Below are 25,057 nucleotides of genomic sequence, written 5' to 3'. Positions count from 1 at the left end.
CTTTGATGGTTTAATTGGCTATCCCATTCTGTAGAGGTAATGTACAGAGAAAATATTAGTAATACAAATGAATGTATATTAGTAGTCTGCACGAAACAGCAAGTCTTTATTTGCCCTCAAAAATGCATCTTAATCCCTTAAAGTGTTAAACTGTTTTATGATTCGTTGTTGGAGTGAAAACCCTTCATCTCTGGAACGTGAAGTGAGACGCACGCAAACACACCCTAATATGAACATCTAGATGTCCTGCCCACTCGTTGTGTTTGATGTTGAGCTGCTGTTTGTGTCGTTGCCAGGTCCAGACTGGCTGATTTCCTTAATAACTGCCAGCCATCTCCTCTGACGCCCAGCGGCTGTCTGAAAGAATCAGCAGGCCTGTGCCTCCGAGCCTACGCTGGACTCATCGGTACGGGATGCAGGGGGGGAACTGGTTGGAAAGGACGAGTGATGTGAATTGCCTTTCACTGCCACCGTGCCTTTGATTTCAATTTCTCATCTAAAACCACCATTCACCAAGTAGAAGTAATAAAGGTAGAGCTGCTGAGCAGGCCAACAGAAGAAAAGGTCAAATGATAATTATAACCCATCTTGAAGTCTTAGAAGAACAGCTTAGAAGTGAAGAGGGGAGGAAGTGTGTCAGTGGACTGAGCAGATGTGAAGAAGAAGCAGCAACATAGAAAGCCAGGACTCATGATCACTGACAGCACATGTTGACAGGGAGGCAGTGAGTGGCCCTCTGCCTGCTCTGACAGTGATGGACGACTTCTCCTTTAGGCTCATATTTTTCTTTAAGACACAACCTGCAGGATATGCACCTTTAAAAAAGGGTAGCAGCCAGAGATAATCAAAAATTGTGTTATGTTAACCAAGGCTAATCAAAAAAATCAAATCTGCAACTTAAAAGTAGTTCAGGCATGACAATGGTAGTTAGCACAACACCCACCTCCTGGAAAAAAGCACATAAAAGTGGGATGCTTTTGGAGTGTGTGTCGCACTCAGCTATGGTGTTTGCCTCCTCAGCTTTGTTCAGACTTCAATATATTGTCAAAATTGGGCTTTCTGCATCTAAAAATTGTCATGCAGAAGAAAAAAAAACAAAGTCAGACTTTAAAATGTCCCTTCAGCTCCCCTAGGAGAAGTCCCAGAGTCTACATCATGTTTTTCTACAGGCTATGTTTCAGCTCGGATTGAAGTAAAAGAACTGCTTCCTCTTTCTGTGACCCAAAAAATGAGCCTGGAATATTTTGATCTGCTGATGCTGTTAGCATCTGGTGATACTCATTTTGTGTTGCTGTAATATGTATTTATTAACAGTACAGTAAAACTCCTGGTTCGTTGACCTTCCTTTGACTCAACATTTGCGACCTTTGCCCCCTCTGACCTGTAGGTACCATCATGACACCCAACTACATCAGCAACAGCTCTGCAGACGTGTCGCTGTGGTGCAACTGTGAAGGCAGTGGTAACCAGTGGCAGGACTGTCTGAGACTGCAGCGCATGTTTACCCACAACGCCTGCCTGCGTGAGTCTCCACACACATTACACCTGTTGGTCTTTTCACATGCTATGATATGCTATGACCAGCCAACGGGGGGGGGGGGCTCTCTGTCCACTGGTGAAAGTGGGCTCACCAGTGTGTGCGTGCACATGTCTGCAGCGCTGTCAGATCTGGTGTTATCATCATTTTTGTTGTATTTCACTTAATGTTTTGAAGCTAAGTTTTTCTAAATCTAAACAACAAATCCTGATTATAATCCAAACTGTTATTCTTGAGGCTAGATTAGCAACTTGCCAGAGATTGTGGGGAATGTGTTCCCTAAAAATGTCACGGGAAGTCCAGGGACAGGAGACTCATAGACTCAATTCTTCTAAATCTAAATCTAAAAAAACCAACCAGGTTCAAAACATTACATTACTATTAACAAGGCTGCAATGCTGTTATCACGGCAGCCTCTGACCAAGCTGCTGTCAGAATTCAGAATGAAAATAAATCTACTGGGTAAAGTGGGCAACTGCCAGTTCGATTGTGGTAATTTCATTCATTGCAAATTTGCTGGGAGTATGCAACGCTATAGCATATCACCTAAATCAGAATTGAATGAAGTTAGCACAAAAACATTTGTAGACCCAGTACTATAGAAAGGAAAGATGGTGGATGTCTGCCACTATGAGAAAAATCTAATTGAAATGCCATGTGGATTCTGCTACGTGTACTTCACCTGATAGGAAGAATAGGGACTCAAAGGCCTCTGCTCATTTTTATAGTTGTTTTTATTGTGATTTTATTAAAAGACAAACAGACAAATAGGAGTCACCCACACAGAGGAGATGAAAGTTTTGTACGTATCTACGCAGATAAAAGTGATACATCATGGTTTCAGTCAGGTTTTCTGTTAGCAGGCTGTTAAATGTACACGTGTTGAGTTGGATATGGTAAACGTAGCTTAGCATACCAGCTTGATGTACCGTTAAAGGTCACAGAGATGCCATTTTGCACATTTAATCCAAATATAAAGTTAAATGCAAACATATAAAGCTGGTATTTTACGCAGAGGTATCTGCTGGTATTATTTTGTGCCATACAACAGTTGGGCACCATAACTCTACATAAGTCCTCTTATGACGGTGAGGTTGCCAGTTTGCCTTGGTTTGGTTTGCCACGTGCACAGGCCTGCAAAACCTGTGCCCAACAATAAGAAAAGAAATGTCATCTCTGTTTTGCAATTCATATAACATTTTAAGCAGCTTAGCACATCATTACTCTAGGTTTACACTTAACTCACTATTTTGTTTCCTTCCTCTCATCTCAGTCAAAACAACAAAGTGCAAATAAAGTGGAGTTCAGAATATTTGGGCATATTCATTTGAAAAAAAATAGCAAATTCTTAACATTATATTTATTAGATATGCTTTTACGGTATGTATTCTTACCCAATGAGGCCCTGTGTGCATTTCCAGACAGTTTTTTATCTTTACACCAAATCAGTATATTTTTAATTTTAGGAATATTTTGTTTATATTATATTATATTTGTTATTTAAGACTTACCTAACAATTCTGCCATCCACATTGATTTAACAACCCCTGAATTGAATAATGTATCTGAGTACCCACATTGAAAACAGAATAAATATATCACCATATATTATATATTATATATGTATAAGCTGACTTATACAGCATGACCCAAACGTGGCCTCTCTATGGTGCATGCTACAGCCTCAGCATTCACAAGAGTCTCACAGTGTGTATCTGTAGCTTAGGCCCTCAGGAGGTGTGAGGCGAGGCCCCTCCTGTCACTGTCCCTCAATCACATCAACTGTCGATGAGGCTGTCGATACACACCGAGCTGGTATGTCCAAACACTAAAGCCAGGATCGATGCGTCTATGCACTTCCCATAAAACTCAGTGATTTATCAAGCAGCCAACAGCTCAGACAATAAAGCTGCCAAAAAGATGTGTAGGTTCACGCCCACTCCGCACAGGGGGCAAGGAGGGTTCAGACACCCCCACACACAGTCAGTGATGGGGCTGTGTCTTCATGCAGGTAACTCTATCAGTTGGATGGGGAGCCCTGGCTCCCTGCCTGCAGACATCACCCCCCCTCCGGCTCCGAGACCTTCCCCGCTGGTTCGGGAAGACGAGCTGCTGAGAAACGACCACCTGCCTGAGCACAACAACATCGTGAGTAGCACCTCAGCAAGTCGCACCCACCGCCCCCATTTTACAAGCACCTTTTCTATCTCCTTTTGGTTTGAGCTCATTTAGTCACACAGCTTGTTTGGACTCAATGGCGGTATGTTTTTTTATTTTTACTACCTTAGTGCCTTCATCATTCATCTTCGTCAAGTGTTTAATTGTACAGCGAGATGTTATTTAAAAAAAGACTTTAAATTCATTAGGTATGATTACAGTCTAGGATCTAGAGTAGCACAAAAAGCAACTGCAAACCCTCCCTGGAACCTGATTCCTTCTTTATGCTGCAATGTGTGCAAAAGGTAACCGGTGGATGAGGACTAGACGCTACAGAGATCAGCACGTCCATCACAGTGAGCTGAGAGGAAAAGCCACTCACTCCCACCAAACTAGTTCTCTGCTTATTCTACCCATGTTCTCATTAGTTCTCCTGCTTGCACACGTGGTTTGTGTGGCCTAATTCTAGTTATCAAAAATTAGACTGTAGAAGGCGAACCAGAACATTCCGTCAACACCACACTCCTTGACTCCTCTCCTGAATGTTATTTCCTAATGAGTTCAATGTGCTTCGTATGGACAAAAACATCCCATCAAATAATAAGGAAATAGTTCAATAATAGCATATAGAGCAACATACATGAAATAGTAATCTAATCAAAAGTAAATAAAAACCCACATAATGTGGGAAATGTTTTGGTGTGTTTAACTCATTGTGGAACACCAAATAGATCATCATATAACCATTGGTGCTGAAGCCAGCTAGTTGAGCTGAGCTGTCAGCCCAAGACATCACTTCCCTGATGAATGAAGAGCAGTGGAAACATTTATCACAGCGAGATGGATTTATTATTTGCAGATCTTTTGTGTGAGGCTAAAATGGTTCTCGACCCACTGTGTGATTAAGAGCGATTTTCCAGCCCCCCTGGCCTGTTGGTCATTTCTGTTCTTGGATTATAAAAAAACAGCCATACAAAAGACGCCTCTATTCTGAATAGGGTTAGTTAATGGGGGCTGCTGAGTGCCAGTTGGTTTCCCCTTATTCCTCCAATGATGTGACAAGATAAGATCATGGATGGATGGACTAGTATTGTCAGCTTGAGCCAGATGAATTAGGAAAATGTTTGTGAAACGGGGTGATCCTTGGGTTCAAACACCTTTTGGTGCTTAGCAGTGTGTGCGGGTAAGAGGGGTTAAAGGTCACACCTCAGCCACAACCAAGCAAAGGTTCATACCACCCCGACTGCGTACTCTCAACCAGTCAGGCTTCACACAGTGTGTGGCACGCAGACAGGTATTGGCCCGGACGTGTTTTGGTTGTGGTCCCGTTGGACCAGCTCTGAATCTGCCGGCCCTCTGATGTGCAGCAGTTGGCTGAAATATATGTAGGGAACACAAATGTGCGTTTTTGAGCGCTCCACGTCAGGTCCTGGCTTCCCTTCACCCAACGCTGACCTTTATACGCCATCCAATGCAATCCCGCCACTGGCCACTGTAACCTTGGCCGGACCACAATCTGCCGCGGCTGTGGCTCCCCGGCTCCCAGCATGCCTTGCTGTCAGAGATAATCTGGGCAGCCAGACAAGAGAGGATTCCAACTCTCTCACTTCCTCAGTAGGCCCCTTCCGTGTCTCTCTCAGTGAGCGGATTAGATGAGGTGCTGGTTGGAGGCAGTGCGTCAGTCAGTCTTCATTAGTATGAATTTATTCATGCCAAAATGTGTTCTCTATTTACCCCAAATCCCCCACTTTCCTCCTTCTCTCCTCTCCTAAATTCAACCAATCCTACTTCTTCTTCTGTTCTGTCCCCCATCCATACATGCTGCACATCTCCTCAGCTGTCCGTCACTCTACAGCTCGTCAGGTCTCTGCGAGGAGTTTCAGCAGTTTCTCTGGAGGACTTTGTCCCAGAGTTTGAAGGTGGAAAGAACTTGGGTTTGACCTCAGAACGCCAAGTATCCGCTCTGGCATCGGAGAAAAAGAAGCAAGCCACATGTGGAAACACAGATAACTGCTCTTTGTTTTTAATATTTCCATTTCCACACAGAAGGGAAATAGATAAGTAGTGAGGTCGGATTCTAATGGAATTTTGAATACCAGTAGCACATTCATATTCCCCTTTGTAGAGAAACTCGTTGGACTGACAGTGGGCTATTTAGCCAATAAGACAACGCATTAAAGTTAAATTAATTTGAGTGGTGAAAAAGCAATAGTCTTCTTCTGTTTATGTTCAATCAATGGAGATGTACTCCCACTTGCATACAGAGCAGGTGACGAATGCAGATTAGAAAGTGCACTTTGTCTCTAAAACCTGAACCAGCATTTACGCTTATATTTTGGTGGTTCCACCTCCACACCATGATGATTTGTCCTTGGGCAAGGCACCCCAAGTTGCCACCAAGGCTCTGGCGTTTGATGACAGTGCTGTGAATGGGATCGTCCTGATGCCATCAGTGTGTGAGATGGCAGAGCATGTCACGTAGTATAAAACTCTTAACTCAAAATACTGGAGACCTTTTAATGTTTACCATACCAAGGCAACAAGTTGCAATGGGGTTAACAGCTAAATATGAATAGATATGAATATGTGCTGGTCCTGATCTTCTCTTCAAAAGAATATTAATAATATTCTTCAGATTTTTTCTGCCCCCCAGAAGTATACGTTCATAATAGTAGCAGATTAAAGTAAAGGGCACCCGACTCTCAGCACAGCACGGAGGCTAAGAATAGCCATGCAGGTTGGAGAAAGAAGGTGTTCTCGCTGCTGGTCAGGCTTTCATTTCATTTTGAAATGCACCATACTTGTTACATATACTGGACCTATCGATTTCACTGCTAATGAACACTGTATTTTTCACATCCCTTTTACAAAAGTGTTTTCTTCACCTGAAAAGAACAATACAGCTGCCTTCTTTGCTTCTGCGACTGTGAGGCAGGATGACGAAAAGTTTAAAATGAGCAAGTATCATAGGCAGCATTTCAATAAAACGATGCAGTGCTGTATTGTTATCGGCACGAGAAAAGCCTGCTAATAAGCTAGCACGGGCCTGGGGCTCCTCCAGATGTCAGGGCATATCATTGAGGCTGAGCAGCTGGGCCTCCTCGACAGTCAGCGCCCATAAGACTGTAGTCAATCTTATTTTATCAACAGCACCACAATTTTAAATTAAGACGCGCACCGATTGGCAAAACATTAAGAGTAACATCAAACTTACTCTTACCGTGAGATGGCATCTCATTTCTATTGGCAGATCTTTGCAAGAGCAGATGTTGAACAATAATCTATCTGGCTTTTTTTTTTTTTCTGAAAGGAAAGTGTTGATGTTATCAGTGTCCTTTTTGCTATTCTACATTCTACAAAAAAATAAATGATCCTTTAAACTACATGATCTGTTGGTAACAGTCCTTTAGAAAGACAATCTGAAGCGTTTCTAATCAGCAGAATAACATAATCTGTCTGTCTTCAAAATGCATTGCTAAAAATCAGTCTGTCTAATCATTTTGGGACACCCCTGTTGTGGTTTAGTTAGCAAAATTTGATTTTTATTTGGTAGCCCACTAAAATGTAAAACATCTGGGAACCCCGGGAAAAATCGGAAATTAGGCTAATCATTTCGAAAAGATCTTCATTATGAAGTTCTTCTTATTTTGAAATGAATCCAGTAATAAAGACAACATGTGTTGCAAACGATACAGTAAATATCACATCATTAACACCAACAGGTGCACATGCAAACATAGTCCTTATCAACCAACGCAAAAAGATCTCATGTTCATGTGTTCAGGGGGAAATCTCAAAGCTGCTGTTGGCATGAAATCATTTGGAAGCATCCAATATTATGCCGATACGCACACAATGCCCGGGTCGACTGGGCCGGTCTGTAGACAAATATCAAACCGTTTATAGTCTATGCTGACTTTTCTAATGCAATTCCCATGAAAACTACAAATTCAATTTGATGTACAAAAAATTGATGAAATGAAGAATGTGAACCCCAAAAATGTATCTCTCGATAATGTTGATATTAGATTAAAAAAATAAACATTCAACTAGATTAAAAGATTACATTTCTTAGTATTTGATACAGTTTTTCAATTCACGTCTCAGAAAGACATATGACATAGATCCCTTCTATTTTTTGTAATCTTTATTCTTATTTCTAAAGGAAATTGATTTCGATTTTTAAATTGAAAAAATTCATCACAAGTTTTTGATCAAGTCTTAAAACATTACTATTTCAAATAATAAAATACAAATGTTGATTACCAATTTCAAATCCATTGTTCTATCCAGAACTTCATATTCACTATTTGACATTTGAGAGTGTGGGAGAACCATTTCTGTGGTTTGGTTTCTTTATATGTATAAGCATTGTTAAATTTGAAAACATGTCCATCTACTCGTTTCTCTGATAGGAAGTAGAGGACGAGAAAGAGGAGGAACCGACACAGACAAAGGAGGTGATCGATAAAGGTGGCCAGTTTGATGACATCAATGTCCCACAGTACTCAGAGAGGGCCACCGTCTCCAACCTGGGCTCTACCGGGACAGGGGGGGCCTCATCCCTCACCGCCGGCTCGCCCCGACCCATCCTGCTGCTCTTTCTTCTATCAGCCTCCTTCAGCTGCGGGTAGAACACAGGATACAACGGAGACACACACACATACACACACACACACACACACACACGCTCACATGTGATGGACCTGCCAACAATCCTGGACTCTTTGCTGTAAAGTTATAGGAAACAGTAGGGAAATGGACTTCACATTGTGTCAGTTGCACCGTCTTGATTGCTCACTTTGTCCTAGCTTTGTTCCTTTGTTCCTTGCTCCTTTGAAAATGGCCTTTTGTTTGACGTTGTCTGACTGCAGCTGCTGTGGTGTATTAGCATACTGAGAGAGGTGCAGTCGTGGAAGGTGTTCACACATAAGCAGAAAAATACATTTTATTTAAGTGGCTGGCTGGGTTGTTAGCTCTCCAATATTAGGCAAAATATGTCGATATATATTTTATATTGTGATAATAACTACATGTGGCTGTGTTGAAACATGTCGGCAAGAAGCTACAAATGTACCACGATGAAAGTAGCAAGCTAGCTAGGCTAAATTTTGATTAATCGGGTGTGCCTTAAGCAGAGGACCTAAGCATTGTAGAAAAAGGTCCAAACTCTCATGAATCATTGGAGTGTTTCCCTGGTAAATCCATTCCGTACAGCATACGACGCACTTTTCACGTTATTGTAGCATATGTTACTATGCCATGAGTTGCAGTGCTAACAAACATAGCATGTTAGGCTGCAAACGTGTTGCAAAACAAATGTTAGCATTTTAGCACACAAATATCAATATGTTGCAACATTATAGTAACCCTTTTTTGTAGTAGTTTATTGTAACTGAGCGGATCAGTTGAAAGGAGGAATATTCCAGACATTCCCGTAGTTGTAGCTAGAGTTGCCACTCGTCCCTTGAAATATGGAATCGTCCCATAGTGGTCTTCAATGCAGCATCCCATACAAATAAACCCACCCAAATTCTGTGAAGACTCGTCCTATTCTGTCCCTGATTGGGTAATACTCGCTGCCAGCGTTGGTTTGATTGGCCGCGAACTTCAAACAAACCAATCAGAGTCAGAGGTATTTTAATTTGAAAGAATGGTGGAGGCAGCTGCAGATCCCCCCCACGTCCAGTTCTTAAGCGAAAGCGGATGCAAAAGTACCGACCAGACTGGGAGGAACCCCCAGGGGACCGCAGAGTCGTCCTAACCACATGCTAAACAACTTACTATCCTTGTTAAGGGTTAGGGTTAACACAAAAATCTACTTTAGGATAAGCTGTAGCTCTAGCAGACGTTGCGTTGATACTCGGATCTCCTTCACTTGGCCTGTGGTCCATTTTCATTTTCTGGTCATTTTAATAATAAATTACAGAACAAAACAAAAAGATACAAGCCAGAAAAGCACGACAGACAAAGGATCCGAGTGGGAGAATAAAGCAGCTGCACATTAGAAACACCTCAAACATAAAGAAACGCCCATCGGCTGCAGTCGGATCTTGTTGTTTTTTATTATTATTTCTAATGTCGTTGATGGATGATTGTTTTTCACACTTGTTGCGACATACCTCTCCACAGGTCATCCTAACAATGATGAAGGGTGGAAAAGGGGCTAGGATATATGACGCGTCAGTCTAACTTCATCAGGCTGATGGATGGAGGGTTACTCGTCCACAGACAACGTGAACATTGAGTGTGATAAGTGTGATGTGTGTGTGTTTGTGCGTGCAAGGATCTGGCAGAGAGATTGCAAAGAAAATTGGATTATGCTTTTTGTCATAATTTGAGTCTTGCACTTCCCCGTTCCCAACCAAGTGAGCAAAGCCACGCATATGCCACACACAATGCCCATGTAGTGCGCTCCCCTTTGCTTTATTGCTCCATCCTCATTCCTATCTCCACTCAGTGGCGACACGGGACCCAGGCTGCCACGGGCAGCAATATGAATAAAACCCTCATAATGAAAACAATACACCGGAAAACAATATGAGCTCTAAAACGGCAGAACAAATCAAATAGCTCCCCAGCAGGCAAGAAAACACGCCCCATACTTCTGATACCGACACAGTGTCAGAAGGAACAGAGTTAGAAAGAGTGGAGGAGAGACAGATTCATAAAGAAGAAATTTTGAGAGAAAAAAATAAGGCCAAGTCCCTGTGTAGTCTTTGTGTTTGATGTTTTACTTGCTTTTAGTTGGGAGGCTGGTAATCAGTCTCTGACAACATCTCTTTATCATCTGTCAGGCTCCTGCGGGGAGGAGTGTGTGTGTGTGTGTGTGTGTGTGTGTGTGTGTGTGTGTGGCAATGATCAGGCAATGATAGAAATAGTGCGTATAGCTGGAACAGAAAAAACCCTGGAGCACAAACATAGCAGAAGAAATAGCAGAGAAACGCCAGCTCTTGAATTTCTATGTCTTATAAATCTTTCTTGGATTGTGTAAAATCCAATTCCATCTGCAGGGGTTCCAGCGAAGGTGGAGATCAAGAAGACAGAGGAAAGGAACAAGGGAATAAAGTGTGTGAGGAGACAAGAAGAGAGGGAAGCAAGGGAAGACAAGACAAGGAGATGATAAGAGACAAAGGGAAGAAAATAAACAAGTAGAAAATAGACAAATAAGAAAGCAGAAAGGGATAAAAGTAGGAAGTGGAAGCGGAAAAGTGAAAACAATAGAGGAAGGAAAGTAGAGCACTGAAAAAGGAGCAGAAGAAGGGTAGCAGAGGAAGAAACAAGAGGCGAGAAGGACTGAACTGGGAGAACGAGGGAAGGAGAAGAGGGGGAAAGCGAGACAAAAGAGACGGTCACAAAGAGGGGACGGAGCAAACAAAACAACAATGAAAGGACACAAATTAGAAGAGGTTTTTCTTCGAAAGGAAGACCGAAGAAAGAAAAGCAGAGTGAAGGGGGAATAAAAGGACATGAAGGCCTAAAATAAAAGAGAAAGAGAACGTTTGTGCTTTTGTGCAGCCACAGAAAACAACCTGCAAAAGGAATGAGGGGGGCGATAGAGAGAGGGGGGGCAGGTCTGCAGTGTACTTTGACCTCTCTTTCTCTGTGTGCCACTGCTGATAAACACACACACACACAGACAAAGGGCCTGTCCATCCACAGCGATAAGAGAGACTCACCTTTCTGAGATTCTTCTTTAAACATTCAGCAGGCTGAACAGAAAATACTGTTCATAGTAATGGCTGCAAATGTCTCAGTTAAAGGTTTCCTTCAGGCTTCATGGAGCACCTGTGAAGACGTCATTCTTCTCAAAGTTTGTACATCCCGGCTGCTTTCCTCGCTTCTGGTCCTCAAGTCTTAGTCCCCCCCCCACGGGAGGCGAGGAAGGGACAGCAGGGGGGCGGAGGTTGAGGCGTTAGCCGCCCATGTTTTACTAGGCCGTCGTATTTTGATGAGAATAACTCGGCACCTGAAAACTTTATGAATATATTTAGTGTTTCTTGAATTGACAATGTGGCATAATGTGACGGGAATGTTTAGATGGGACTCATTTTTGATTTAACACACACACACGCACTTAGTGTTGAATTCTGGAGAATGTTATTGATGTAATCATTTTCCGCTAGCAGCTGTTTGCACTTGTAAACATAAAGTCATGATTAAAGCAATTGAAGTGGATCTAGCCTGTTCCAGAGTAATGTCAAGGTGAACTGTCAGACTGCTTTCACACAGGAAATGATTTGTGCACTGCTCGCCACTGTGCGCACACATCCGCACGTCGCCCTTTTAAAGTTTTCAACATGAGCAGTTATAGATAATGGATTACAGAGCGCTGTTCTGGGATGTACACCAACTTTATTTTTTACAATTTATCATTTAACTAAATAGAATGTAACACGCACACTTATGTCGTCAATTTTTGTTCTAGGAAAAGATACCATTTTATCTATTTTATTATTTATATGACTATAATCATGGTCATGAAATGAGTGACTTGATCTTAAAAACAATATTTGTTTACTTGTTAACCCACTAATTTCCATGAACATCTTCTTCATCTCAACATAACAGGACAATATTTTTTATTTTTTTTAAAAATGTAATTCATTGTCCGAGTAGTAATGTCTGAGAGGGCTTCGTCGGAGGCAAATCAGAGAGCCAACAAAGCAAAACGCAGTGCACAAAGTGCAAGGGAAGGACCTGTCGTTGGTTTGTCCGGTTGGTTTGAGCTCAGTCTGAGGGTTCTGTTTGATGTTGGATCACATCACTATGAAACAAGGTCATTACAACTGGGAAAAAGAGAAGGGATCCAGGCCTACGGGTCGCTTGCATGGGCTGATTGAACCACTTTTGAGGTGGATTCCAGTGCCTTGCAGGGGGAGTCTGAATGCACTAGCATAGATCGCTGAGCTTTCCCTCTGTACAAGTGAGGAAGATTCTCCTAAATGAGCTCAAATGGTGATGAGCAGTTTCCTCTGACCTCAGCATCAGTCCCTCCATCCGCCCCCACTGTCCACTAGTGGGGGTTAATTGGGATCAGCAGGGGAGGGCAGGCATTAGATTGGTGGGGCAGGAGCGCCCAAGCCATATTACGCTGGAGCTCTTTGTTCCTTTTAATTGTTTTCTCTGCTGTTCGTCGTCCGGCTGACACCCGGTGGCAGGCCAACAACAGGGACGGAGGAAGGGGGGAAAAGGAGGAACGGAGGGGTGGGGGTGCGGGGGGGACAGGAGTGGACACTGGTGATTTACATTAATATGCACTGAAATAAACAGGCAGAGAAGCCATGCGTTAAATCAACTCAGAGAGAGAGGGGGGGAAAGAAAAGCCTCCAGGGCGACTGGAATAGAGAAGGAGGATGTGCGTTTGTGCGTGTTTTCTTGGAAAGAAGCATTCTTTTTATTGTTCTATTAGCGTCCCTTAGATTTACGTGCACCAAAAGCGCACACGCGTGCACGCATGCTCAAACACCGTGTCAGATTTGATCGTCTAGTGTGTCTGCTCTCTCTCTTCCCGGTATTTTAGTATTCTAATCCGTCAGTGGCCTGACATGAGGATGCTCCCTCTCTCTCTACCTCGGTCTCTCTCCTTACTGCTGCGCGTACAGTATCCCAACGTGAGATAAAGCCAGTGTGTGTGTGTGTGGGTGGGTGGGGGGATCAAACTCCTCCACAGTGGGAAGAGCTTTATCCACAGAGAGATAAAGCGTGCACGAATAAATGAGCGGTACAGAAGAAGTTGAAGGGATGGAAAGGAGGGTTGGAGGCTAAACGTGAGGAAGGAGCAGAAGGAGAAAATGAGGAAGAGAAGGGGTTGGAGAGAGGACACGGGGGTGGTGGGAGTGGGAAAAGGCAGAAGAAAATGAAAGGAGAGAGAAGAGGATGAGGGGTTGGTGGCACAGGGCGAGGGAGCCAGAGATAGAACGGAGAGAGAGAGAGGTCTGTGTGTGTGTGTGTGTGTGTGTGTGTGTGTGTGTGTGTGCAGTGTGTGTGTGTGTGTGTGTGTGTGTGTGTGCAGTGTGTCGCTGCTGAAGCCTGAACCTCCCTGCTCCATTTCACACTCTGTAGGTCCTGACGCATCAGCTCACACACACACACACACACACACACACGTTTGCTGCCATTTCTCAGTCATGCACGCAGATAAGCATAGATGCACAAGCAGTTGCAAAATATGAAATTTGTCTTGCTGTGGCCATGGAAAAAAGATTTATCACCAAGCATACAGATGGTTGGTGATACATCTATAATAACATGATAACATAAAAACTTAAACAAGGAAAATCTAATTTTATTGTGGCATTAAAAAATAAAGTTGAAAGTGTATTTTGACATCACATTAGAAACATTTTCTATAAACTGGACTGAATAAGATATAAATATATATTTCAATATTACAGTCTTTCCACTCTCTCTTCAAAAATTGTCTCCGATTGTTGTTCATGCCATTGAGCAAACTGTAATCTCTTCTATGGTATTCAAGCTGTGGCGTTTTGACAGGTGCATTCTGGGTGGAGGGGGTTAATAACCAAACACACAGGCTTTTGGTGTTGAATGATATGTCCAATGTAGAGCACAGTGTGTAGCGCTTTGCACTCTAAAAGTGTGTTTTAGAGATTCAAATTTTGAGCAATTGCTCAAATACGCAATTTTAAAATTGTGCCACAATTAGCAGTTTTTATGTACTAAGATTAAAAAGTCAAATGTAATTTGCTAACAGTTTATTCATGTTTTATCGTATGTTATGTGAAGGAATTGCCATACAGTTCAACGTGTGTGGACTTTTATTATTTTTTTATTTATTTAAACATTTAGACAATCCTAATATCATATTGGTTCACCAGAAGCGGGGGACAACTGCTCAGCTCAGCTTTAAAAATGTAACTCGGTACCCTAGCTTGTGATATGCATTCATACTGTACGTAATGGCCCGCGCTGCACACATCCGTTGTGCACTCCAGTACTTTGACAAATTAGTGTATTGAATAGAGCAATGGTGCGTTTTATGTCTAAAGAATTTGATGTTTTTCACTGCATGACGAAGAATGTGTTGAATCGTCTTACAAATGGACAACAGTCACCCTTAAGTTAGTTAACAGCTCCGTCTGATGAGGGGAAATAAAGTCATATTTATTACTGGAGGTTTTTGGCCAGCATCTATTATGCGTTATTTAGCTTATTGGTCAAATAACTCTGATACCAAGCTCAAAAAGCACAAAGCTGTTCATGTGGAAAATGCAGTTTCCGTCTTTACAAACTGGGCTGCTGTCATACTACGTGTGATGAGTGATTTGTGTGCACTGTGTTGTCATTTGAAAATCCATTATCAATGTTCATTTTCTAGACCATTTAAAGAATGCTTGTGCTGTTTCTTTGTACAGTCTAATTTTTACACTTAATGACTGGGATCATATCTGTCTGATTGAATAACTACTAGAGGAATTGTTTTGGATGTCCTAGGACCCCCAGGGAACCCCCCCCTACGGACTCCTGGGACCTCCTGGTCAAATTGAGAACACCTTTTTTTTGTTTGTTTCTGTCTGGGCAAATCTTTTCCCTACTACAAAGCTGCAAAAGATGTCACCGTGTGCATGCGTTGGCATGGTTACCCTGGCCTCACCCGGGGATGGGGCACCCTGGGTGATCCAGAAAGGTAAATGGAGCTGAATAATCTTGAGATGTCTGATTCTTTTCAAAGCGTCAACACCTGGCGAGGCACGCACGCCATTTTGATGCTTTTTTCCCCTGCCCCCCGATTAGCCAAAGCTGCCCCTCTCTCATCCCCCTCCTTTTATCCTGGCAGGTTCCCCTTTGAATGGGACATCATCGCGGCAATGACACACACACACACACACAGTCACAGACTCAGAAATTAAACTGGCTGTTCACGAGTGATTTGAGGAAGAGTTGCCCCTCTGAAGGGGAGACAGCGATCGAGGTGTCACATGATGTGAACTCCGCTCTGCTCTTCTTCTCCCTCTGTGTAAAAATGGTTTCTCTCTTTCTGCATTCATTCCGTCAAACATAAACCTTTCCTTAAGGTTACTCCGAACTACAGCTCTGGAGACAAGAGGCACTAACGAAGGCTGAACCCCCCCCAGGCTACCACACACGCACACACACACACACACACTTCTTGTCTAAAGCATGTCCATGTTTACAGTGCGAAGTGGGGGAGTCACAGCACGGCTTTCCTCCCACTCCCCCATTTTAGTATGTGACCCATTTGCTCCTTTGGTCCTGTGCTTTCTGCCTGTTGGACTGTTGGTGAATAACATGTGAACTCTAACTCTGGACTCTCTTGCCCACAATACAAAGAAGAAAAGGTTACAAGTTGATGAAGATCAGTGATTGATTGGTTTCCAGCTGAGTTCGTCAAATCAGCTGTTGCATCTCTTACGATCGCATATGCGGCCCCGCATTACACGTTTCTATTTGGATTGTACGTTGATATTTCGCCGTGCTGAATGTTCCCCAGGGACATGACACACGCAATGCCTCTGCTGTGTTCACCTGTGAATAATAAAATAAGTGTATGAGCTGATGTTTCCTTATCTGGACTTCCAGTGTGTCTATTTCTCTCCAAGCGCGTGCAGATTTATGCAACCTTTTGTGTTTTGGATTGGATTGAAAAGTGGAACTTTTAGCTTTAATTAAGGTTCTTCACATCCATATCAGATCAAGTGTAGGAGTTGTAGCTCTTCCAGTAATATTCTTGACCAACTCCTGCGATCCTGAAGTGTCTGCGATCGCTTCATGCCTTCAGTGTTCTTCTTGGCTAGGTGAAGGAAAATATTGTGTTTGGAGTTATAATAATAGGTATTTTCGTAACTTACGTTGATTTGATTCACAAGGGACAGGAAGAGCAGTCCCTGTTTTATCAATGTCATGCAGATGACTTTATTTCCCCAATGTTTTATCAGATCTTCTGGATTCATCAGCTTGGTGCCATTCCCAAAAAAACAGATATGTCACACCTTGTATCTATTCAACGCACCAGGCTTTCATTGGGAACAAATAAAACATTACCAATAATGAGACCATCTTAAAAAATGGCCTAATCAGTCCCACATTGCTGTGAAACTGTTGTGAAGCTAAAGTATCAACAACAATGGAGTACGCAAAGAATGTCATTGTTATCTGAAATGTTAGATTAAAAAGAGTCTTCTGTGAGGTGAGGTTCGATGTAGGTCAAACTGATGTGATTAAAAGCAGGTGTTCTAGATGTAGCTTGTTCAACTAACTACTGTACACTTCACTTTTAAAACACAGATCATCATTTTTAGACGATGTCACGGTTTGGGTACTTGTCCTGTTTTATTTTGTAGTGTCATGTCTCTTGTGTCCCTGGGGTAACGTCCCTTCCTGCCTTGTCCTGTCTTCCCTGTGATTGTCTGCCATGTCTATGATTGTTTCCACCTGTGTCCAATCACCTGCACCTCCCCAGTGTATTTAAGCCCTGTGAGTCTCTTGTCACGTCATTGCATGTTGTATGTGTCGTGTCGCAAATCTAGTGTATGTTGTTCTTCCAGGTCCCTGTCTCATCTTTGTTTCCCCCCCCCCCCTCGCCTTGTTCCTTTGAAGTGTTTTTTCCAACTTTGGATTTTCAGTTTTCAAATTTTTTACTTTTAAAGTCTTTTCTTTTCCGATCTCCGCATCCGAGTCCTCCCTTCCTGCCCGCACATCCGACACCCTGACAGGCGAGAAGGTTGTTGGTTCTAGGCCTGTCAAGATGTTAATTTTTCATGTGAAAAGCTTGCATCCGAACATTACACTGAGTATGTTAAAAACCCAGACTTCCTAGGCCATATTTTCTTCTGGGGGTACAAGAATTTTAGGGGACAAAAGCAATGTGTCACACCCGCTGGATGACAATGACAGCCACACTAACTGTTGCTCTGAGCTTTTGCACATGGTGCACACAGAAGAATAACAAGGGGTAAATGTTCCCGTTCATGTGAAAATGTCTCCAAAAGGGACATTCCAACTCGCTGGCGAGAGCTTACGCTTGAACATATGGCCGCAGCAATAACAACGTACACGCATAATGATGCACACATGCGAGCAGAGCTTTGTTTTTAATCCACTTTACAGGAGAATAGATTGTCCTTCAGGCAATAGTACAGGTCAGATTGCAGAATGCACAAATTACCTGAGACGGCAAGATCCAAGTGTCAGTAACAATACCTTCATTCCTGCATTAAGCTCACTAAAAAGTCTGGCTCCAGATACACAGCAAAATTCATAGAGTTAATTTTCCAGTGTTGGGCAAAAGTGTTGAAGAGCAGAGTTGATATCACACTACAAACTCTTACAGAGTCAATTGTACAAAGGAGTTGCAGTCATTATCCAGGGTCAAGATCAGATTCATTTGCAACACTTAGTAGAGTTGAACTAACTCTTTGATAGGTTTGAAATGTAACTACAGTGTCACACTTCTTGGAGTAGGGCTTAACTCTAATGTGCTGCATGGATTGGTGAGGGTGCGCCTGGGACCACGAGGTTGGTGGTTCAAACCCTGGCTGCTCCATGTCCCATGTTTAAGTGTCCCTGAGCAATGCACCTAACCCTGAATTGCTCCCTGGGCTAAAATGTTGTATTCAACACTGAGCAGATTTATTTTTGACACTTATTCCGAGTTAAATTGTTAACACTTCGTTGAGTGTTGATTTAACACTGACAATATTGGGACAAAATAAACACAAGCTTAGAGTTAAAATTGAATCTCACAGAGTCAATTTAACTCTCTGAAATGTGCAGTGCAGACTTAGAAAACACCACTGAGCTCTTCTTGCAATCCAAATGATGCATGATGAACAATTTTCTCTATAGAATCCGTTTGCTGTCCAAGAACCAACATGTTAATATATGCTGGAGTAAATAAATCAAGTTCAATAACTATATGTTGAGATTGGGTATGTATTAGCCCGTGTCTGCTCTCCATTTCGTCATCTTACTTGCTCTGGGACTTACTCCCGTCAAACTGGGATGAGAATGAGTCCGAGGGTGTTTTTAATAGAGCCTGTCAGTGTTGGACTGATGAAGACACACCGATATCTAAAAACTCATTCCATTTTGGCCCAAAGGGAGAGCGCACGCGCACACACACACGCACACGCGCACACACACACACACACTGCAAACAATGGTTGTTTTGCTATACATGCAAGACCTTACCATTGATCACGTTCCACATCCCTCCATTGATCACGTACCCGTATACAGATCACATTAACAGTTAATGCAAGGACATGGGGGCTCTATCATTTGACCAAAAAAAGAGAAAATATAAATGAAACCCTCATGGATGGGCAGGGCTCCAGGAAGTGATGACTGAAGGGGTGTCTTCAAATATAAATAATTAATTTAACTGTTCCATACCTCAGATAAGATAAATAACAACATTTACTCAAACAGATATGATCTCCTAATGTCTACTGAAAAATAGTAACATGTGCATGTCTCGTGCATTTGGTCTTTTCAAACTAAACTTCTGATTGGGTTGAAGTGGTGTTACTGAAGTACAGAATATATGGAATAAAACATAAAGAACCATGTTCTGGACTGGGGACAGCAAGAGAACAATGGCCGCCGTCGCAAAGTGGAGGGTTTGTTTTAATTGCTAATATTGATAAAGGTTAAGGTAACAATAAAATTTATATTATTACTAATATTTCAATATGAACATTTACCGAATTGAAGCAACATATAATTATATGTATATTGTATTGTATAGTAAAATCAAGTTGAACTAGAGGTAGCTAGGTGTTTTGATGTATATAACATTTTGATATATTTAGTGTCTATGATTATTATCATTTCTTGTGTTAAAAATAACAAAAGAGTAACACTGTTTGAAATGTACTCAGCATGATTCTTGATGGCAATTCAAGTGACGTGGAGCCGTTAGGGAGGTTGATGCTGAGGAACAATGGTCTCTTAAAGCTACTCCAATGGAAGCACAGATAGCAGTGAGGAGATCAACAACATAACAACATAACAACTGAACCAAATCAAATGTTCAAAACGTTCAAAAGGACAATGAATGTTATTGTTCCTAAAATAAAAATTAAACATCATACATTGACAAATATTTCTGACGTGTTAAATATGATACAAGAAAAATCACATGTTTTTTTGACTTAAGGTCCAATATACATATGAAGAAATCAGAATTCTCTAAATATTATTAAGGCTGGGTTAAAAAAAGAAAGTTGATCTAACGTGTCCTTTCTACCTTGCTGAGTCACTTTCTCTTTAACTCTTTAACACTTTGGGTTGTTTTCCAACCCCTTGTTGAGTATTCAGAAGGGGATAAAAATGGAAATGGGGGACTAAACCCCCATGAGAGCTCCAGAGGTACCAGGCCTAAAAAAACTGTATTTCTTTTTTTTAAATAGATGTTACGGTTCGCATTGAAAGCACCCACAACTTCCACAGCAATCCATGTCTGATGTGAATTATGTTCATCCACAGAATGTGCTGCAGTGCATGCAGTATAGACATATGGACCTCACTCTCTATTAATTCCCATTTGCTATATTTAGCATGCGGTCCCATTAACTTCAGCATCACAGTAACCGTTCTGTCTCATCAAAAACTAATTTAATTCAAAGTGCTTATGTTTTATTTGAAGGGAACTATTTTGCATCAGGACAATGGAGTCCAACTTGGTCAGATAGCGCCACTCTGCTCCGATCCGGTTCTGCTTTTACAGGGAGGGAAACGGGAGTGATATGATTGGTCATCGCCACACCAGTTAATGTAGTCTGACTAATCCCATACTGTGCGAGGACTCTGCTGCAGTTATGCTGCGCACCTCGGGGCACAAAGATTACTACAAATCACTTGCCACACTCAATGCTCTTGTGCTGTGCACCATTGGTTTGCAGTGATATGAGCCTCAGGTGATTGGAGAAGCAAAAAAAAAAAAAGTTTTTGGTCGAATCACTATTGTGTTGTATCCATTAGTGATGAAAAATAGTTGAGTGTGCGTTTATTTGTTCGTCATGGGTTATTAACTTAACTTTAAAGCCTTAAGTCTAAATGCCGGACAAACTAATGGACATTAGGCTAATGAATTGTCTAAAACATGAACAGTCCTCACAAAGAGACAAGTACCTAAAAACACACACACACACAAATGCATACATACAAAGCTCCATGTGAGGCACATTCTAAGGCCTATTTAACAATCAGACAATGTTCCGTCCCCACTGACAAAAATAAAACCCAATCGACTGTAAACTACTGCGTGTGCCTGTTAAGTGTTTGTGACAGAAAGAGAAAGAAGGATTCTTCAGGGCTGGGGGTGTAGGAGTGGATGCACAATTACAGGTGTCTATGTTGATTGTCGGTGTTTATGTGTCTGTATGAGTGTGTTTGTGTGTCTCTGAATGTTTATCTCTTGCCACTCAGTCTTTGAAGAGCATCACCAGAAGTAGCAGTGAGTATTTTCAGCCTCCACGGCTGATCTCCTACCAATGACCTTGTTTGGATTCAGGCCTTAGCTTCTCTTTACCTCCAAATCCACTTCCATTCCTTTGATCTCCCAAACGCCAAAAAAAAAGTCTTTGAGGTACAGGTGGATGCTTCTCACACCCAGGGTGGAACAGGCCAATGCTGCGCTTTGATTAGCGCGGGTCAGTTGTGTTTGTAAACAGAACAACAATCTACAGCTGAGGAATGAGAGTTTCTACATGGAAGCAGTTGAGATATGAGCGAGCAGCTCCAATAACAAGGTATTGTTTACAGAAAAGTATTATGCACTCTGCGGTTTGGAAGGAAATTCATCAGGGAAACTCAGCAGGGCATCCAAGATGTCTTCTGACCAAATCTAAAGGTAGGAGCATATGTATCATTAAAAAAAAGGCCTGCGATCATGGTACCACGACCTGGTTAACCCTCCAAAAACTTGAAGATGATTTGTGTGTTTACTTTGTCTCAGAAGAAGACATAAACATAAATAAAACAACATTTTCATCATAATTGATTTAAAAAATGTAAGAGCTCAAATGTGATTATCATCTTGCGATGTCTAGGCTGGCAAAACACGGCAAAGATTGGTGAATAAAATGGTCAGCAAGTTCTCATTCTTAGCCGACGCTACCCTTCATTGGCTCATACACTCACCGGCCACTTTATCAGGTACCCCATGCTAGTAACGGGTTGGACCCCCTTTTGCCTTCAGAACTGCCTCAATTCTTCGTGGCATAGATTCAACAAGGTGCTGGAAGCATTCCTCAGGGAGTTTGGTCCATATTGACATGATGGCATCACACAGTTGCTGCAGATTTGTCGGCTGCACATCCATGATGCGAATCTCCCGTTCCACCACATCCCAAAGATGCTCTATTGGATTGAGATCTGGTGATTGTGGAGGCCATTTGAGTACAGCGAACTCATTGTCATGTTCAAGAAACCAGTCTGAGATGATTCCAGCTTTATGACTGTGGTGCCGAGGGGGAGGTGGAACCGGCGGAGCCTCCCGCGGTTCCCGAGTTCCGCTCCATGGAAGATTTTCCACTCGAGCAGTCTCGTGACGATACTCTACGCTCAGCCTACGACCAAGTGATAAAAATTGATGGTCATTTGGTGCGCCCTGACGCAGCACAGTCGTATCCGCACTTTTCGTTGATTAGGGACAGACTGTATAGAGTGAGTCATGACACTCGGACGGGGGAGGAAAACACCCAGTTGCTGGTGCCGAAAAGCCGCCGGGAAATGATTTTCCAGGCGCCTCACTATAATCCGATGGCGGGTCACATGGACGGGTTGGTGGAACGTATGAATAGGACACTGAAGTCTATGATCCGTAAATTTATTAGCGAAGATGAACGTAATTGGGACCAATGGCTTGATCCTCTGTTGTTTGCAGTCCGGGAGGTCCCCCAGGCCTCCACGGGATTTTCTCCCTTTGAATTTTGGTTTGGCAGATCACCAAGAGGGGTGCTGGACCTTATTAAAGAAAGCTGGGAGGAAGGTCCGAGCCCCGGCAAGAACGAGATCCAGTACGTCCTGGACCCGAGAGCAAAGCTCCACACACTGGGTAGGATGTCACGGGAGAATTTGCTCCAGGCCCAGGAACGACAACAACGGCTGTACGACAGAGGAGCCAGGCTGCGAGAATTCACACCGGGAGAAAAGGTACTTGTATTACTTCCTTCTTCCAACTCGAAACTCCTGGCTAAGTGGCAAGGGCCCTTCGAGGTCACACGCCGGATGGGGGATGTCGATTATGAGGTGGTGCGGTCTGACAGGGGTGGTGCTACACAAATATACCACCTCAACCTCCTGAAAGCCTGGAGGGAGGTGGAGTCTGTTTCTCTGGTGTCCACAGTATCAGAAAGAGAGGACCTGGGGCCGGAGGTGCCAAAAGCGGTCAATCCCACCCCGCTCCCAAGTGAGGCCCGGCTCTCTGAGGACCAGAGGGCAGACGTGGCCCAGTTGCAGAAGCGGTTTGCTGATGTGTTCTCCCCCCTGCCAGGCCGGACCGACCTGTTAATGCACAGAATCGAGACTCCCCCGGGTGTGACTGTGAGGTCACGACCCTACAGACTGCCCGAACACAAGAGAAAAGTGGTTCGGGAGGAATTAGCGGCTATGTTGGAGATGGGGGTAATAGAAGAGTCCAACAGCGCCTGGTGCAGCCCCATCGTTCTGGTGGCCAAGAAAGATGGGGCCGTGCGGTTCTGCGTGGACTACCGCAAGGTGAATGACGTATCACGATTCGATGCCTACCCAATGCCCCGGGTCGACAAACTCCTGGACCGGCTGGGCACTGCACGTTTCTTTACGACCCTGGATTTGACTAAGGGCTACTGGCAGATTCCCCTGTCGTCAGAGTCCAAAGAGAAAACTGCTTTCTTCACTCCGTATGGTTTGTACCAATTTACCATGCTTCCCTTTGGCTTGTTCGGTGCCCCGGCCACGTTCCAGCGCCTCATGGACCGGGTGCTGCGTCCACATGCCGCATACCTGGACGATGTAATCATCCACAGCACCACATGGGCGGAGCATGTGCGGCGGGTGGATGCGGTGCTGGCGTCGCTGAGGCGGGCCGGGCTCACCGCCAACCCGGGGAAGTGTGCAGTTGGACGGAGGGAGGTACGGTATCTGGGGTACCACTTGGGGGGGGGGGCAGGTGCGTCCTCAAGTGGACAAGACGGAAGCTATCGCGGCCTGCCCACGCCCCAAGACAAAAAAAGAGGTGAGGCGGTTTTTGGGGCTGGCAGGTTACTACAGACGGTTCATCGCCGGCTTTGCGGACCTCACCAGCCCCTTAACCGACCTGACCCGGAAAGGTGCGTCAGATCCGGTCCAGTGGTCGGAGCAGTGCCAGCGGGCGTTTGACACTGTGAAACAGACTCTCTGTGGGGAGCCACTCCTCCACACACCTAACTTTTCTCTCCCTTTTGGGCCGGGGACGCAGATGGTCGTGGCGGACTTCCTCTCTCGCCCTCTGGAGGGAGGGGGGGGGAGTAAACTAGGCCGGACGGCTCCCCGGCCTAAGTCGGGCGGTGGGGGTATGTGGTGGCGGGCGTGGTTTCGGCTCGGCTGCAGAGGGAGAGAGAGGGGGAGTGGCTCGGGGAATGGTGACAGCTGGAGGTAATGAACCTCCAGCTGAGGACAATTGAAAGAGATGCTTCCCCGTCTATTTAAAAGGAGACTGACCGAGCGAGCGGGGGGGCCAGCAAGCCGGAGAAATATAAACAATAAAGACGTTTACCAACTGTGAACAGGTGTCTGAGTCCTTACGTTCCCCCCATAATAACCCAGCTGTTACAATGACATGGCGCATTATCCTGCTGAAAGTAGCCATCAGAAGTTGGGTACATTGTGGTGATAAAGGGATGGACATGGTCAGCAACAATACTCAGGTAGGCTGTGGCGTTGCAACGATGCTCAATTGGTACCAAGGGGCCCAAAGAGTGCCAAGAAAATATTCCCCACACCATGACACCACCACCACCAGCCTGAACCGTTGATACAAGGCAGGATGGATCCATGCTTTCATGTTGTAGACGCCAAATTCTGACCCTACCATCCGAATGTCGCAGCAGAAATCGAGACTCATCAGACCAGGCAACGTTTTTCCAATCTTCTATTGTCCAATTTCGATGAGCTTGTGCAAATTGTAGCCTCAGTTTCCTGTTCTTAGCTGAAAGGAGGGGCACCCGGTGTGGTCTTCTGCTGCTGTAGCCCATCTGCCTCAAAGTTCGACGTACTGTGCGTTCAGAGATGCTCTTATGCCCACCTTGGTTGTAACGGGTGGTTATTTGAGTCACTGTTGCCCTTCTATCAGCTCGAACCAGTCTGGCCATTCTCCTCTGACCTCTGGCATCAACAAGGCATTTCCGCCCACAG

The 25,057-nt window shown here is 43.7% G+C and overlaps 1 protein-coding gene across 1 annotated transcript in view; it reads left to right on the top strand.

Annotated features, from left to right (window-relative positions):
* Positions 1–12,282, top strand: part of LOC119210425 (GDNF family receptor alpha-4-like) — a 32,556-nt gene extending 20,274 nt beyond the window's left edge. Inside the window, exons 5-8 of the mRNA XM_037460378.2 lie at positions 297–406; positions 1,388–1,522; positions 3,549–3,685; positions 8,110–12,282. Of these exons, the coding sequence (XP_037316275.2) occupies positions 297–406; positions 1,388–1,522; positions 3,549–3,685; positions 8,110–8,328 (601 nt within the window). The 3' untranslated portion in view covers positions 8,329–12,282. The remainder of the gene's footprint in view (positions 1–296; positions 407–1,387; positions 1,523–3,548; positions 3,686–8,109) is intronic.
* Positions 12,283–25,057: the final 12,775 nt, after the last annotated feature.

This window comes from Pungitius pungitius, chromosome 2 (genome assembly GCF_949316345.1).
Source record: "Pungitius pungitius chromosome 2, fPunPun2.1, whole genome shotgun sequence".
Classification (NCBI taxonomy): Eukaryota; Metazoa; Chordata; class Actinopteri; order Perciformes; family Gasterosteidae; genus Pungitius; species Pungitius pungitius.
The sequence above is the reverse complement of the archived record's forward strand: the minus strand, read 5'-3'. Positions and strand labels throughout refer to the sequence as shown.